The sequence below is a fragment of the Gallus gallus genome, chromosome 2, assembly GCF_016699485.2.
Source record: "Gallus gallus isolate bGalGal1 chromosome 2, bGalGal1.mat.broiler.GRCg7b, whole genome shotgun sequence".
NCBI classification, from domain to species: Eukaryota; Metazoa; Chordata; class Aves; order Galliformes; family Phasianidae; genus Gallus; species Gallus gallus.
This window is the reverse complement of record NC_052533.1, coordinates 74,051,467-74,070,147: the sequence shown is the minus strand read 5'-3', so window position 1 is coordinate 74,070,147 and position 18,681 is coordinate 74,051,467. Positions and strand designations below refer to the sequence as shown.

Here is an 18,681-nt window from a genome sequence, read left to right as displayed (position 1 = left end):
ATAAAAGTTTTTCTTCTTTTCCTGACTTCATGAATTTCTTCAGAGGATTTCAACTGTCCAACTGCATTTTTAATAGACATGTTGATGGTAGAACTGTTACATCACAGTTTATTTTTATTCAGAGAGATTAACATTCAGATTCCAATGTTGCCAAGAAATAAAGTGCAGTCAGTGTTACATGAGAATCACTTTTTGTTCCCAAAGGTTTATGGGAATGGAATGGAATGGAATTCTACTTACATATTTTTTTTCTGAGTCATGCTAAAGAACAAACCAAATAAAAACAACATCAATCAGTTTGTACGTATTTATGGGAGGTGAATGTCCCTACCAAAACACTTTGTTACAGAGATTATTCAAATATAAACACCAACTCCTAAAACCATAAAAGAATTTTAAATATTGTAGGCACTCTGAAGCTAGTGGAAATTACACTTAAATGAAGAAAGAAAAAAAGTGATGTCTTAGAATGAAAAATCATACTCTCATAGCCATGGTACAGGGATGTTTTGTCAGTATTTCTATCTAAGATTTAAGTAAGGGATGGAGGTGACTCTGGTTGCTGTGAGATGTTGTTGACCACCATCCTGAACTGGATGCTTCCCAGAGAGAACAGCTGTCAGAACAGCTTACCAGCTCCTGAACAGAGAGGTGGATGTTTTTGTTAGGCAGATTTGTTTTGGGGATGGCAGCAGTGCCATTTCATGGGAAAGTGGGAGGCTTGGGACGTGCAGCTTGACAAGAATAAAAAATAAATTGAGGCCTCCGGGAAAAAGTCAGCAACAGATCTCCAACCCCAACACAATAAAGAAGGGTTTTAAAATGGTTGCTCTCTGTGAAGACAGAATCAGAGAAGAAATTGGAGAAAAAATCTGCTCTGGTTTTAGTTCAAAAAAGGATGTTCTTTTTCTATTCTGATTTACAGATGCTCTTGAGGAAGAATAATACTGAAGGAATACAGAAAGCAAATGAGTGGAGAAGGAGGTGAGATGGAGGAGGTCACAACTCCTCTTTGTTAGCTGCGAGGCATTCACATACTCTGGAAAGATACTATAGTGACTCTGTACGTGTTGGTCACAGGGTTGTGACAGCGTCATGATTTGCGGGCTTGAGCAAAGAGGTGCCTCTCTCCACAAGCTCAGGGATGGCAAGATCTGGGGAGATGCTTCCCCTTTGGGCATGAAAGGGAGGGATGGTCACTGTACACAGTGACACTGATTGCAGCAAACTGCCTTAAGTGTAGCTAACAAAGCATCCTATGCACAGGATATAAAACAGCAAACTGACCTTATTCAATTTACAGGATATCCAAGCAAAAAGTAAGACACATGAATACAAAAAGATGAAGAGGATTCTTATATTTTCCAGCAGGAGATCGGTCTTATACTCTCTTCCTACTGACAGTAAAGGAATGGCATAGAAATTGATACTGATCTCATAGGACAGGAAGAAAATAAATCGAAAAATATAATTTTCATTTTCAATGTCCCCAGTCCCATCACATGGCTGAGAGAGCATCTCCCTCCACTAAGCATGCCAATTCTGTACAGTCAAAATTTGAGTGAATGGCTGAATCAGAATTTCACGTTTTATTCTACCTCCAGTAAATATAAACTTCACATCAGAAAAATACAATATAAACAGAATCCTCTACAACATCTTTATGCCCTTCTTCTACTCTCACCATAAAATGAACAGTCTGACATTCACAAAAATAAAAAGGCCTTTTCTGACTTTGTATGGGTAATTTTTGGTTAATGCTTTGTTCGTATTGTTTCATTATCAGTCGGCTAGTTCTACATTTCCTGGAATTGAAGAAATGGTTTTCAACAAAAAGAAAACCATGTGTAGCTTTATGTTTCTTTCTTTCTTTCTTTCTTTCTTTCTTTCTTTTTTTTTTTTCTTCTTATTACTTTTATGCAGTAGTGACAAGAGAACAGAGAAGAAAGTTAATTTTAGAGTGACATTAGGAAGTTGGTAAGATCACTCCAATTTCCTATAGCTAATCAATTTCAGTCCCAGCTAATAAAATTCGTTATTACAAGGTAAGATTACAGAGTGGCCAGGGTCCAACATGAAAATGATTTGAATTTCAATGTATTAATATAACAAGACCTGGTATGGTGCTTCTGTAATAGTACAACTTTTTTCTCGCATACTATGCTTACAAGGATGTAATCAATGTTAAAGAAGACACTCAGCTCCTTTTAAGACAGTATCAGTCTGGGATAAAGTTAATATGAGAGAATTTGCCCATGTCATACAATTATTTTCACTGTTATATCAGAGTTCAATAAAGTTTTGTGGTCCTGAAATCCTGCCTTTGCTCTTTTCTGACCCATTAACTCGGAAGGGGCTTGGGGAATGGCAGCAATGCTATCTTTCTGAAAAACATTCCACTGAAAATAGAGCAGATGCAATCAGAAAGCTCCAAGGAATGTTGTGAGCATGCACTGTGGCTAGACACACTCACTACCTAAATACCACCTATAGGAAGATGGCAGGGTTTCAACAGGCACAACTGAAGCCCTGAGGCAGTATTAGCAGCCTAGGGCTGCTCCTATTGCACATATGCATCCTGCCAGTTAAAAGCTTTTTCACCTCTAATCTCCACAGAATTCTTCTGTGTTTGGGTTCAGGAAGAAAAAAATGATGATGTCTAAGTAAGTGTAGAGAGATTTAAAATAAATGATATTTTAAAATAAAATGACAGTAAGTGAATTCAATCTTTATCTATTCTTTCATGTTGTATTGGCAACTTTCAAGACTTGCTTGCACATTGTACACTTTATAAGACATAACCCTGATTTTTAAAAGCAATAAAATATTTTGATATGGAAGTAGACTACTTGACACAAATGTAATGAGCCTGCAATCTCTTTGAATAAATTACAATTTAGAATATTTTCTCTTCATTTAGAAGACAAATTTTTAAGCACATGGTTATTTTCCAAACCACTCACAAATAGTTAAAATTAATATATGGTGAAGTTTCCTTGTCTGTCTTTCTTCTGTTGCCTATGGTTATATTTACTTTTGATATTTCAATGGAATAATAATCTTATATTTCAAAATATAGCACTTCAAAAAAGTTTCATTGAAAATGCATTTCTATTTATGCAAAAATTCACTTAAAAAGAAAAATCTTTTAAAAATGTCAAATTGCCAATTAAATAATGTCTGAATAAAATAAATAAATATCTACAGTTGTTATTACAGAGGCTCTTTTGCTAGGATTGATAAAGTTAAACAGTGGTACATGGACTGGCACCAACTCAGTGCCCTCTGAGATGACTTGGTTCAGAAGCAAGCTGAAATTACTGGGATGAAATTGCAGTGAGAAAATGAGAAAAAAAGTATTCTGACTCTTCACCACTGATAACAACAAGAGTCTTTGTTTGTTTGTTTGTTTGTTTTTGTTTTAGCTTAAATAATTAAATTTTATAAGGATTTCCCTTCAGCACTGTTAATTACTGTAAATACTCCTCCCACCATTATTCTAGTTATAAGAATCATTCCAGTCACCAAAATAAAGTGATAGCTAACTGGGGACTGAATAAATCACAGCACCATATCTCTTCTAGCAGATGGACAACAGAGAAATGATATGGCTGCATCTGTGTGTGTAATGCTTTATCAGCCTCACACATAGCAATGAGCACCCTTACAAAGTAGAAAGGACGCAGAAGTGGATAAGGAAAAACTGTGAAGTAAATTGCTGCTCCATGGCTGTCCTGTAGACTTACAGCACTGGAAAATGCATCCAATTCACTTGGCTGAGGAAACATTATTCCATGCACATCAGTTGTTCATGTCTTACTCTGTAGCTATCTGCTGTGGAGACTGTGTGATGTGTGCTTTCTCATATTAAAACTTTCTGTCTTTTATTTCTACAATGATTTTTTTTAATTTTTTTTTTTTTTTTTATGAACTTGGAACTATTAATGGTCTTTCAGAATCACTGGGGCTTAGTTGAACAGTGAAGGAGGCTCTTGCAAACCGGCACAGGACATAAGGACACTGCACACACGCTTCTGAGAAAAAACACCTCCTAAGGGCCTTCCTTCAGGACCTGCCTCTGGCCAAGCACTAGTTCAACCAAGCCACTTTGCCTGGCCTAGGGCTGGTGGCATGTCACATTACATGTTATGGATATTCGAACTGCTAAGGACTGGCAGAACCCATTAAACATATAACTGTGCGTTGATTCCTTTCAGAAGCAAACAGTTCAGTACATTCTGCTAGCATTTTATATATTTTCCCAATTTAACAGAAAGAAATGGAAGGAAAGGCACAAAAATGGGCAGAAAACAGGTAAAAAATCAACTAATTTATTTGAATAATATGGATATTTCATATTCTGACCTCAATCTTTGGTTACAAATTCCTGCTTGGGAAAATAAAAGGCCAACATCAAAAGTAAAATATTTGGAAATTCCAGTCCCTCTTCATACAAATTACTTCCTGTTTTACCAAGAAAAAAAAAAAAAAAAAATCTGTTTCTGCCCTTCCCAGACATCATGTAACTGCTGCAGCTTTCCTGTCATCATTATTGTTTTACAGTTTCCTAGAAAAAAAATTTCAATGGCCAGAGATGGCTGAATTATGGTAGCACTAGTCAAATCTGCACTTGTCCTTTCTACTTCCAATCTACTGCAACTGCTAGTCTGGCAGTGTTAGCTGCTGTTCCAGAATTATACTATTAAAAACTACAGGCACTTAGGAGCTGTTTTTAGTATTTTAGTATTTTAGGTATTTTCTAATTTGTGTTATGATCTGGACATAAATAATATAGTGCTGATTTTTCAGAGGCAATAACTTGCTACTAAGAAATTGTATATATTGATTTTCTGACACTAACTATTTTGAATCTTCAAACAGTTCACACAAGAGTACCATAAAAACCTGATTATTTCATTGTTCTGCAAAAACTGTTTCATCTTTCCAAAAACTATCACACATATCCAGCAGATTTCAGCTCAGTCAGGAGCCCAATTAGCTTCTGAAATACTGTTTTCCAAGTATATTCTCATATGATTTCCACAAAGCCTATACCCTTTTGTCATAAAAGGAGTATCCTCAAATACATATTCATGAATATTTTTTTTTCCTGAAACATTTTAAATCCAGTACCACCTTCAAGAGAAATAATTCTGTGTTATTCCACAAAATTCTCACATTGTATGTCAGTTTAGAGAGTAACATATCCTGCAAATAAAGTGAGTAAAATACATTATCAGATCCTACAACAGGTGAAAACACGTAACTAAAACCTTCTTCTAAATCAGTAATGAATTCAAACCTTAGTTCCAGGGCAGTCAAGGTTAAATCCAGATGCTCTTAAATTCAGAAGAAGCCAGATTATCATCCATATGCATATTTTTGGCATCAATGCTTTTTCAAGCTTGCTGTGGGGGTATTTCCAGTTTGATTTCAGTTCCTTAGTTCAGATCATGACCTATTTCCAACCCAGTTCTGTTGCTATATGAATTACTTCAATTAGAGCAACAACACAGAATTCTTCCTTTTTTTTTCTTTTAACTTTATGAGGTTATTTTCTTTAAGAATAAATTTCATTGAAAGGCAATGTAAAAATCTTGCCTTCCTAATATGTAACATTTGTTTAGTTTTCAAATAATACAACTGATATTGCTTCTCAGCACTTTTACTTACACCAGATCTTGCAATTAGAGAGAGCCTGACACATGATTAGCAATGTCAGTGGGCTGCATTATTCCACTTTTTCATTATGCTACTAAAACTATATAAGAAAATAATGGCTTCCTCTAGAAATATAATTTTGCAGCAATTACACTGTGTGACTGTTAGGAAAAGAGTACATAATACAGCTCCTGTCTTGCACAAGCACTTGGCACGTCAAGTGTAGGAGTAGTGCAGAGGACCATCACAATATCTGCATGAATGACACGAAAATCAGCATTATGATCATGAACTGATTTATAGCCAGTGGTACAGGACTCACTGGCAGCAGGACTGTTAAGTGCATAGTTTTACATGATGTGTTAACATGCACTGGTCTTGTGTAGTGGTTTACTTGGAGAAGTGCTGCTGATGTATGAATTAAATGTACATTGTGTTTCAGATTGATAGCTAAATGATGATTTTATGTAACTCAACAAAAGGTTGAGTTTACATTATTAAATCAAATCCATGTGGGCAGACTGCAACACTATGATTCCAACATACTTTTTCCTTGTGTGTACTAAAATGAACTGTTTCAAATATCCTAGATCTCATTAAACAGCAGGTGGAATTCAACCCAATATAACTTGAACTTACTATACCTCACTAAACTGTTGGCAGTGTCAGGATCTTGTGCCGTTACAGTGCCAACAGCTGTCCCAATCTTTGCATTTTCATAAACTTCCATGACATAGGAAGGCATAGTGAAGAGCGGAGGTTCATCCACATCGCCAACTATGATCTTCAGCATTGTTACATCCTTGAATGGTCCCAAGTGCGAAAAGCGGAAATCAAGATGAGTATTTGCTCCTTCTATATTAAGCGTATAGGATTTCTTTTTTTCATAGTTGAGCGGCTGTTGGCAGAAAAAAAAAAAAAAAATCTCATTACCATTCTGTGTTTCAGTTTAGCCTGGTAGCTAACTATAGCTTTTCAGTTTAGTTTGGTAGCAGGTTAGAGACAACATTCTGTGATATTCTGACAGTCACTGACATACACTGTAAGTAGAAGGTTATACATGGAGTAGGATGACTCAGGTTTTCTCTCCAACAGAATTTTGTTAAGGATACTAATTCTGGGAGAACTCAGGGTTGCAACTGAGTGTCAGGTTCTTCTTCTGTGATGATGTAGTCTCTGGATTTTATCACTCTTCAAGTTTTAGTGGTTATTGCTAGATGTTTAAAAAGTGTTCCAAATTAAATTAATTTCATACCTTTAATTAACATGTTTAATAGACAGTGATGGGGTTTTGGAATTATTTTGGGCACCTCTTCTCTTAAACCTCCAACTGAAAAGCAACTCCTTGCATGAAAACACTCTGTTATAATACAACACAAAAATTTAAATATGCAAGGATGGCCTAAACACATGCATGCATGCTTTTCTAAAGAGGGGCAAATGCATGGTGTATACCTATAGTCTAGACCATTTTCTTTTAAATTCTTTACCAGCAGCAACTGAAGAGACAACTCCTCAGCCTGTCTTGCTACTTACTGCTTCACTGCACATGGATTAAACAGCCATAAATGGAAAGAAAGTCAGCAGCTGTAGATGTGACTTCTACAAGGCCTAACGTTCAAATAAAACCCAACAGAAAGCAAATCCCTGTCTGTACCATCCACCAGAAGTGCTGCTGCCACTTTAGTATTACCTTTATTATTAAAACAATTAATTAATTTTATTAATTAAAATTATTAATTAAGGTATTAAAATCAATATATTCCCTCTAGGAATTTTACATCTCTACTAGGAAGAAGTCAGTTTGACTCATGTATCACATAGCACTTCCTTTCTTAGGAATAGTATTTCTAGTTAGCTATTTACATAGCTACATACCTATTACTAGTTAGCTATTTTCAAAATTTTATCTATCTCCCTTCTTTTATATCTCTTTTAATCCTCTGAAATGTTTTAGACTTATTAAGAAAAAAAAAGGTGGCCTTGCCGATCATGAAAATGAAATTCATGTATGCGATTCAGTTGCGTGCTGTTAAATAATAAGCTTTATGGACAATATTTTGTTGCAGTGACATTGACATTACCATTAAAATCAGGAGCATGAACTGGCTAATGTTCTTCAGTTTTTGTGTAAAACACTAAGTTGTGCAACCTTTTACTGCAGTTAGAACCAGCCTGAGCTCACAGGATAGGCCATGAGACACCCAACTCCCAGCTCATCCAGTGTTAGATAGTTATGTACTGGGTGTGACTGAGAGGACCACAGCTATTTTGGGCTGTTTTCTTTTGTGTCACAAAAATAATTTACTATTTTTCATGGGCAGTAAATCACGACCTTACTGTGAGAAGTTACATTCTCCATATATTTTTTGCTGGTGTTTATTACTGAAATGTCTATAAAAATACATTTTCCACTTAGATGCATTAAACATCTTAAGATACTGATCTCAAAACCAGTAATAGCTAGCAAAAACTGTATTATGTGATGTGTTGCACAAACTCTACATACAATAGTTTATAACCTGAGAGATCAACATTTTTTTTTTGGTTTTGCAGCCAAGGATAAATATGTAAATAAAGAACTATACATGTACTATACTGACTGTAGGGACTAATGCAGTGATGAGGACAAGGCCAATAGGAGAAGAGCCTGAGAGAGCAGCCATAAAACAAGGCACTTTGGACCAAAGCTATTTAAATGTACAAGCATCAAGAACAATCCCTGTTGTAATTTTTTGAACTTTTATCAGTATCTGTCTGCAATTACATGAAGTTCAGCAAGTTTCCAGGAATCAGTTAGACTCAAGAGGCTATAAAGAATGCCAAGTGGTCATTCATCAGAGCCAAGAAAATATGTCATTTCAGGCAGTCACTGAATAGACTTCAAAGCTTCACATTGTTACATTTTAAATGCACTCTTGTGAGTGCATTTAAATGTTGAGGAAAAGCATCCATATGTGATAATAAATACCTCAAGAGTTTACTGGGTTACAACTTTCTGCCTTCAGTCGATTTATAAAGAAGAATAGGTAGTTAATATATCTTGCCATGCTGAGAAAAGCAGATAGTTTGTACAACAATAATTTGCACATTCATGTAATACTATTTTACTATAGAAATTTAGATCTCAGTAGAAAAATAGATCTCAAAATATTATACAAAGTAAATGTATATTCTTCTCTTTCATTTCCTGCACCATGCTTTAGCCCACATCCCACAGTGTCAATGATCTAACTGGAATCCCCACAGGTACAAATTCTGGCATGACAGAATTCCATTAAAATCAATATTGTTCTGTGTGGACCTACAGCCTGACTGAACAGAAATCAATGGAAGTGTTCAAGCCTTTGATCAATGATACATTCTTATTTCCTATCACCCTAGAGAGCTGAAAAGTAATATTTAAGCCAAGAATTATGAGGAACTCAATGTGTGATTTGTCATTCTCTGTATATTTTGTAGATGAAATCTACAGTAAATTTGACTGTTGATATATAAGAAAAATAGCTGGTCAGGATTTATATATATTTCTTTGATTTCTCCTCTTTGTGTTGAAGAAAAACAATTTAATTTTCTTAAAAATAATAGTATGAAAAATTTTGGTTTCTCATCTCCTTTTCTTGAGTGTATAAATAAAAATGTTAAAGGCATGGAAATTTACCATTGTGAGATAAATTATTTTATGATGAAAAAAAGAGCTAAAAATACTACTCTTAATAGGTCAATTCATACAGAAATATGTATAGTAAATATAATTCTATATAATCTATACAATTTCATACTCTGAAATTATCTAATTTTAATTTAGATTACATTCATTTGTTTATACTTCATTACTGCTATTAATAGGTCAAATATTAAATCATGAATTGCACTGCTTTGTAGCATATATACTCTAAGATTAAACAAGTTCAAAATAGGATGGCAAATTTTAAATAGGACGTTTAGGAAAATAAAATTTATACTGACAATATTTGGATTAAGTTGTACAAGAATATTAATTTTTCTCAAAAAACATGAGGCATAATACAGACTCTAAAGTTGTTTTCTTTTATGTAGTTATTCAATTGGGCAATATTAATGCTTTTCATTTAGAAGTACAAGAGTATTCCAGATAATCAGAAAAAGCTGACATTTCAAGGAGCCTAAGGTTTTAAAACTATAGCCAAAGCAGTTTTTTTCTCTTAATCTTCTTTTGTCTTCTTTCCACAACTTCTCCAAAAGAAAAATCATATACTTGGACCCAGAAGAAAAAAAAGAGAAAAAGAAAAAAAGAAAAGAAAAAGCCTACAGTCCTGCAAAATGATTCACAGAGGTAAAGAAAACAAAACAGAACAAAAAAAACCCAACACTTCTTTCAACATTTTGAGATATCTTGGAGAAAAGATACACACTGTGCTACAGAATACTATTACCAGGGGTCCCAATTAGTACTAATTTTTTGGTTTTGCTTGTTCTCTCCTGAGAAGTGAGGAAGTTTTTGAGCAAAAGAAGCCAGATTCTACATATTTGAATCACTCACAAGTATTTTTCATTGTACATTTGATAAAATATTCAATAACTGAAATCTGCTTGCAATTTGAATGTACATAATTTTATTTCACTGGAATACTGCTTAAAACACTGTATTAGAATTGACATTTATTTTTCCTTTACAGCTTGTCCAATGCTCTGCTAAGAAGTTTGCTCATCTGCTGTCTCAAGTAATCTGTGCTGTTTAGCAGTCGAAGGTTGGTTTTGTTTCTTTTCTGTTTGTTTCGCTTTTCTTTTTTAATTTAATATATTAATAATAAAATTCAGTTTTAAATATCTAGACTACTGAAATTTGGTAAGAGTTTTGACATAAAAATAGTAATGCAAGATAATCTGTATTTCCTAAGAAATTATTTCTACTGCCTCATCAGATTCACAGAAGGACTCATTTATCTACAAATAAACATACTGAAAGATGTGGCTCTGTTTTTTCTGTCCCCTTGCTCTTCCCAAAAGAAACAAATACACAAATGTGAATGGTAAACACATTCACACATAATGTGTAAAACTGCCCCCATCAAACTCACAGAGAAGCCTTGAATTTCGGTCACCTATCTCAGTCATTAGCTGCAGCTGTAAGATAAGAGAGGCTCCACTCTTATACTAACTAGAAATCTAGATAATAATTTTAAATGTATTTAATTTAAAAAAGTCACAAAACTTTAGATCATTAACTCTTTCCTTAAAAGAAAATTGAACACTTATATTTCAGGTGAACTTAAACAGATTTTTGTCCATTATTTCTCATTTTCCCAAAGAGCAGTATCTTTATATGACTATTACCTGCATGTCTCCAGTATTTATTCAGCTGTTATTTTGATTTCTCAGTATTTTTCAGTGCAATTGAAAATACTAAATGTAGCTCAAGTAAACAGTCACAGGACTAACTCGAAAGAAATGTTGTTCATTAGAATGCAATATGCATCCCTAATAGCAAACTCCAAAAAGGAACAACAAAACTTCATGAGAAAGCTCTTTCTTAAACATTTGTGGTCCCATTATACAAATATAAAAGAGACATGTGTTGTTAAGACTTTTTTTTTTTTTTTTTTCCCCTGGGAATTCTGAATGATCTGTGCTGATTTAACATCAGTATAGTTTGAGCAGACTTCTCCAGGTGTCACAACAGGGATAAAGTGCTGACCCTGAAGGATAGGGGGAAGTTATTGCTTTCATTGTGTTTTTTTGTTTAGTTTTCTTCCAGTCTCCCACTTAAACAGAGAACTGAATAAGGCTTGTATATTGATCATGGAGGCACTGAGAAATTTGATTTTTGCACTAGAACCTCACACAAGAGAAGCTTTCTAATGGTTTGAGAAAAACATCAGATATACAGACACAATAATACATTTCCTTCTGACTTTTCCAATGTGTCTTACATATATTCTTCCAGAAAAGTATTAGAAAGAGGAGAAATCACCTTCCTCTACTATTGGCAATGGCATTCAGTGTATGAAACAAAACCAGTTCTGTTCTTAGGGGAGATTATTTGGTTTGGATAGATTATGGAACACATTTAACTTCAAAACCAATCTAATTGTAAAATAATTACAGTACAGGGTATAAAAAATATGCATGCTGCATACAAAGTCTGAGTGAAAAAAAAAAATAAAGCAACAATTTAAAATATGAGATCACCTTTCTGTACTATACTCTTCAGGGAGATACTAAGTTTTTTTTCTGAGGAGAGAACAAAAGTATTCCACACCAGCTTATGATTTGTTAAGTGTTATATTTCTCAGTTGAAATAAAATGTGAACCAAGTAAATTGCACCCTTTCTTGTTTTGATAGGAAAGGGACTCAAGTTACTGTCATGTGTATGTGAAAGAACAAGAAACGTATGCTTTTGTCATATTCTAAAACACAATGAAATGTCTGTCAACAGCAATAAGAAATGGGATTTTATACATTCGATGTATGAACTACTTTGTTTTGTTGCAGATTCTTCCTTTTTTCTTCATGTTCTTAATATGCATCTCTGTTGTATTTAATGAATAATAGCCATGGTGAACTTTTAAATAGAACAATGTTCATTGTAAGGAAGCAATAGCAGATTATAGCATCACCACCATCTAGGCTACCATGAACTTCACTGGTATAGAAAAGTCGAGATTTTATTTTTATGGCTGAAAGGCTAAAATACACTGAATTAAAGCTTTTTTATGACTCAGAGAGAGATAGGAACCATTTTTAAATCATTATAAATGATGAAAATAACATCTTCAGTTACAAATACATGCATAAAATCTATTCAGATGCAAAAGAGACACCACATTCATTGCAATGTTGTCATTTGTTTAGATTCCCTTTTCTCACAATTTCTCTTTCAGAGGTTCTGATTTTCATTCTTCCTAGCTTCAGTTGAGCACAGAATACATATGAGCTAAATATGAATGTAAATTCACTACCATTTTTTAGGGCACAAGGATATAATTGATGCCTAAAAACAGTAACAACAAAGCCACAAGAGAATTGCTAATTGAAATCTGTTAGCCCAAATGAAAAAAAAAAAAAATCAAGAAAGGATTTCCCTTGTTGGAAATGTTTCAAAAAAAAAAAAATTTTTAAATATAATAACTTTCTGTACTATTATTAAAGTAAATTCAAGAGTGTCCATTGGATATTAACATAAATGCGCAAGTACTTCAGGAAAGATTTGCTATGAATTCATTTCAGAGCATTTAATACACAGATGAAATTATCTGTGGAATTATATTTTGGTACGGAACTTAGTTAAGAAGGAATTAAATGGCAAGAACATTTTTGATGAATAGTCTAAACAGACAAGGATACATGCAGGAAATGCATATCATAGAACCATAGAATCATAGAATGGCCTGGGTTGAAAAGGACCTCAAAGATCATCTAGTTTTAAACCCCCTGCTGTGGGCAAAGTCACAAACCACATCCAGCCTGGCCTTGAATGCCTCCAGGGATGGAGCATCCACAACTTCTGTGGGCAACCTGTTCCAATGTGTCATGACCCTCTGTGTGAAAAACTTCCTCCTAATATCTAAACTAAATCTCCCTCTGTCTTAGTTCAAAACTGTTCTCCCTTGTCCTATCACTATCAACACTTGGAAACAGCCGTTCCCCCTCCTGTTTATACGCTCCCTTCAAGTACTGAAAAGCCACAATAAGGTCTCCCTGGAGCATTCTCTTCTCCAGGGTAAACAAGCCCAGTTCAACCTTCCTTCATTGGAGACGTGCTCCAGCCCTGTAATCATCCTATTGGTCCTCCTCTGGACCTGCTCCAAGAGCACTGCATCTTCCTTATGCTGGGGTCCCCAGGCCTGGACACGGTACTTCGGATGGGGCCTCACAAAAGCCAAGTAAAGAGGAACAATCACCTCCCTCTCCCTGCTGGCCACCCCTTTTTTAATGCAGCCCAGAGCACAGTTGGCCTTCCGAGTTGCAAGCGCACACTGCTGGCTCATGTCCACCTTCTTCTCCACCAGGACCCCCAAGTCCTTCTCCACAGTGCTGCTCTCAAGATCTTCCCCCTGTTTGTATAAATACCTGGGATTGCCCTGGCCCAAGTGCAGCACCCTGCACTTGGCCTTATCGAACCTCATTAGGTTCTCATAGGCCCACTTCTCCAGCCTGTCCTGGTCCCTCTGGATGGCTTCCTTTCCCTTCGATGTATCAACTACACCACTCAGATATATACGTTAACTGTGTGATGGTTAGGCCAGTTAAGTTTTGAGTCTTTTTGAGTTACTGTCTGTATTTCACAGTGCACAATACTTTGCACAGTAGATAGCCAGCTAGGAAGAAATTCAAGTAATAAAGGTGTATAAAAACTTAAGTATATATTCATTTCCACAGATAAGCTTTCCATATCAAATTTCATTCTTTTCTGTACAACTTAAAGCCAAATTTCTCTTTTTTTTTTTTTTAATGAAAATTAATGAGTAAAACATCAGTAAAGTAAAATTACTTTAATAAACAATTCACTTACATATATTAGTTATGACTACTCAAAACAAACAAACAAACAAAACCCATGAAATATATAAATGCTTCTGTCCTTGAATTTCTTTTTCCTCCCTGCTTTCTCTGAAAAGGCTTAAGGTGTTCTAGAGGGCAGCACGGATAAGCTTACACTGCTGAAGTTAATGGTTCAATAAGGTGACGCAGTAAAAAAAAATAAATAAATTACAGCACCTGCTTATTTGACATTCAACATAACATTTTTAATGACATACACTGGGAATTTTCAATGTCTGCTGCTCACCTTCTTCAGGGAAAGAATACCTTCCCGTGTTTCTTTGTCAGTGGATATGGAAAACACCCCAGCACCATCACCATTTATAATTGTGTACTTCATGTCAGCATTTGAGCCAGTGTCTGCATCATTTGCCTTGATTTTGCCAACTGCTGATCCAACCTGAGCTGATTCAGGAACATAGAGCTGATAATGTTCTGAGGGGAAAAAACAAATAAACAAGAAACAGCTTGGACATATTTTAGGCAAACTAAAATAAAGAACCATTATGAGCTTAATGCATGTCTATGAAAATGGGATAATACTTCATAGAAAAGGCTGACAAATAAAAATATGAACATATTTAGGTTCCCTAAGGAATCCGAATGGAAATCGTATCTTCCATAGGCTACCTTAACTCAAAATCCAAATGACCTAATGCAGGATTTGTTTTTTTTCACAGCTCTTTTTCCTGTGCATCACGTATCACAGAAATTAACTCTGAAGTTTACTTCTAGGATTTTTACAGTATTTTTAAATGTTTACCTTCTCTATAGTCATAATATATACATCTTCAGTAATTTACCACAAAAAGAGTAAGCACAGGAACACTTTTCATCTGGAAAAAACTTTGTATACTATATTAACAAGTTGTTTTCCTGAAATTTTATCAGCTTAGTACCTTTGAATCAACACGTATTTTTTTTCCACAGAAAATGTAAGAAATTCTTAATACCTTACCATTATTGCTTACCAGTATTGCCCCTTTGCACACATTTTTCCCTTGGTATCCAAAGTAGAGGAAAATGAGCATAATGGGTACATAAATGAACTAGAAAATAGTGACTTTAAAAGGCTTTCATAACAACTTTCAGTGTTTTTATGTTAGGTTAATCAATGGAAAATAAATTTTTGGATGATAATTTTCTTAACTGCCAGTATCATTTTGGCTTAAATTTTATGACAGGTACAAAGTTCCCATTGGGACACAAAAGTTCTAAAAGGAGAAAAAAGTCATAAACAGGCACGATGCAATTATGTAAAACTCAATTTCCATCTGAAACTAGGCCAGTGAGATGGCTTAAAGACATTTTCTCCAATAATGTTAGTGCTGTAACACAGCAGGGATGTTGAAACCATAGACCTGCAATAGAAGGCATGAACATACAAAAAACTCCTCCAAAGATGTCTCATTTTGACCCTATCAACCATCTGCAGAGTTTACATCACATGTCAACCTCCAACATAGAAAATAAATGGCAAAAAGTCAACTTCAGTTACTATCTATCTCCTGAAACTCTAGCATTTCTTCTAACTTCTTAAAGCATTCTGCAATAGTGAATGCAATAGTGAAACACTGAGGCACAAGAGAGTGGGTAAGAATATTCTAAATAACAAAGCTAACACACTGTTACAATTTGCTAGGTTTAAACCAGCTAGTTTGACTGCAGATGTACCTCAGTAAGCATGCAGAAAGAGAAAGGAAGTTCTAAAATGAATTCAGAAATTCTATGATTCTATGGTTACATGCGCATTATGACAGAAAAACATTGACCAGTGAATTGAAGAAACCTACAAATCTACAGAAGTTTCAACAGCAAAGGGAATGCATGTTATTGCTAAAACAACTTCAAGCACTGGTTAGAAAAGAGATGATTTTATTACTAATTTCTCTAATTTGTTTTCTCAAGGGAAACAAGAAATGCCCAGCAAAATAAGTGAAAAAGTAAAACCAACCATGCAAATTAGAAAATGGCAATTCTGATGTAATGAGAAAATTTCTGTTCAGTCATTGATTCAATTAAAATGCACAGCAGATTCTTTGATATGCATATAAAAGCCATTCTTACTAATTTTGATATAAATGCACTGCATTAAATTCTACTGCAATGTTTCATGCATATAGATGATGTCAAGTGACATTTTCACATTGCTAGTTGCTTTATTTTGTACATAAAATTATAGTAATGAGATGAGATTCATTTTGGAATTCACTTGTTGTTAAAAAAACAAAAAAATAAAAAAACAAGAAATGCTGTCTTTTGACACTTCATCTCTGACTAATGCACTCCAAAAAAGAAAAAAGTGAGGCCATAAAGAATATGTTACATAATCAAGACACTTCAGCAACTGAAAGTGTTATATCCCATATGATAGGGTGAACTAATTAGAGACTTCCAAATAGTCAAGCTAGTTCAATCATATTCACACGACACTACACTTTGCTTTATAATCACACCCCAAGTGTTAGCCATCTGTTTCAGAAAATCATGTTACTGATATCAACTTCAAACATTCTGAAATTCTAAGCCCGCAAGCAAAATAAGTACCTGGAATCACTCACTCATTAGCTACCTGTCAGTATTTGTAGAATTAAAATGTTTTGGAAATAAATAAATAAATAAATAAATAAAATTAAAACAGTTGAAAATTAAAACTGCTGGATTAAGAGGTTGGAAATGAGAATTAAACCATTGCTTCACATAGAGATCTTGAAAGTATGTCACACTGAAGTGAGCCACTCGATAATTAGAAGCAATATTATCTAAAAACAACACAGAAGAAGTTAGGATTCGGTAATGTGAAGGTTAGATAAATAAATAAATAAATAAATTTACACAAGCGGTGGAAATCAGAAATGTTCTTCCTAATCACTAAATAATTGTAAACGTTATTACTGGAGGGTACATGAATGAACCAGTGACATAACATTGACAAACAGTGAATTTCCTTGGGTGTGAACTACATTCTGATAGGGCATTCAACACAAAAAGTTTGTGGGATGAGTATGCAGTACCACAACCTATGAGTCTGCGTCATTTCCGAAAATCTGACTGGGCACTAAAAGTGCTGATGATCAGATACAGTTCTGAATCAAAACTGTTTCATAAAACCTTCCTGTGTTGAACAGATTGTTCCCACACTCCCAGCATCAGAGGCTTCCAGCAGCTTCTATAAGGAAGGAATTTCAAAGAGTCTTCGGGATGTTCTATGTTGCTTTAAGTGGTGGCATGGCAGCTTATAGATCATGATTCCGAAGAGGCTGATTTGGGTCTTAGTTTTAATGTTAGCATTTACTCAGATGCATTCACATGGCTCATGAAATCAATGCTATTTTCCTTTTAATGTATTGTAAAGAATAGTCATATGAAAACATAAGGCTTTAATCTATGCTAATTGAAACACTATTCAAATACACGTAAGAGATCTTCATCTTTCTTTCAATAAACTATATGGCTTATCTGTCATTACAGTACAGAAACAACTTAAAGATTTGTAGAACAATTTACTTCCCATTTCAGTTAGCCTACAGGCAACCTATAATGCTGTGTTTTACTCTCAGAAAAACAATTTCTTTGCCTGAATCTCTTCAAAAAAGAAATATGTCAGTATATACAGCAACTCAACAAGCAGATTATTCACTGTATTTATTAATCTATTTTTTTCTTGATACATTTGAATTACTTCTCTAGTTTGTAACGTTCTCTGGAACAGTAAGAAATATTTTCCTTAGTAAAGGAAGGGAGGACAGAGGTAATACTGGGTTGACAGAAAAATAAGTAAATATTTGGCCTGATGCTATTTGTTTATCCAAGGTACAGTTTGAATAAGGTTTATTGCTCGTTGGTAGTGGTGGTTCTTTTCTTATTCCTGGAATTAGCATAGCCTGGATTGTACTCTCATTTGGGCTTAGATTCATGAAGAGCATGAAAATTAAGGTAACTCTGAAAAGCATCCCTTAAAATTGCACAGTCCTTCTTCCATTTCTCCAATCAGTAAATAAAGAAGAACTTGCATAACTCTCCAAACCATTACTGCCTCAAACATCAGAAACTGTATGGGATGAAAATAGTTTCAGAGTTCTTCAAAATGTTTTTGTTTGATTTTGATATGTATGAGACATATATTGAATAATCTATCTCGTACATAGAAATCCTCCTATATGATACCTAAAAGCGAAATAAAAAGCAGTAATAAAAAGCGAAATAAAAAGCATATTCCATATGCTACTGTTAGAAGTAAAGTTGTGGCACGTAGTTGACATTAACGCTCACTATACTGAACATATATTGTCCATAAATATTTAACCAGATCTGATGCAAACATAATTCTACCCCTCTTAGATTCCTTTTACATTTGCAGTCTATAAAAAATGTGTTATCAAGTTTCATGAATTCTTGTTAAAGAATAATTTTATAAAAACAATTAACTGAAATAGTTCTCTAGATTTAAGAATATGGGAGAACCAAAATACTTGTCAGCACCAGAACTATGCCAT

The 18,681-nt window shown here is 34.5% G+C and overlaps 1 protein-coding gene across 13 annotated transcripts in view; it reads right to left on the bottom strand.

Moving 5' to 3' along the window:
* CDH18 (cadherin 18) overlaps positions 1-18,681 on the bottom strand; it is a 256,820-nt gene that overhangs the window by 47,719 nt on the left and 190,420 nt on the right. For all 13 annotated transcript variants that reach the window (XM_046934446.1, XM_046934453.1, XM_046934455.1 and 10 more), the window contains 2 exons: positions 14,433-14,620; positions 6,306-6,559 (listed from right to left, as the gene is read on the bottom strand). In XM_046934446.1, coding sequence (XP_046790402.1) covers positions 6,306-6,559; positions 14,433-14,620 — 442 coding nt within the window. The remainder of the gene's footprint in view (positions 1-6,305; positions 6,560-14,432; positions 14,621-18,681) is intronic.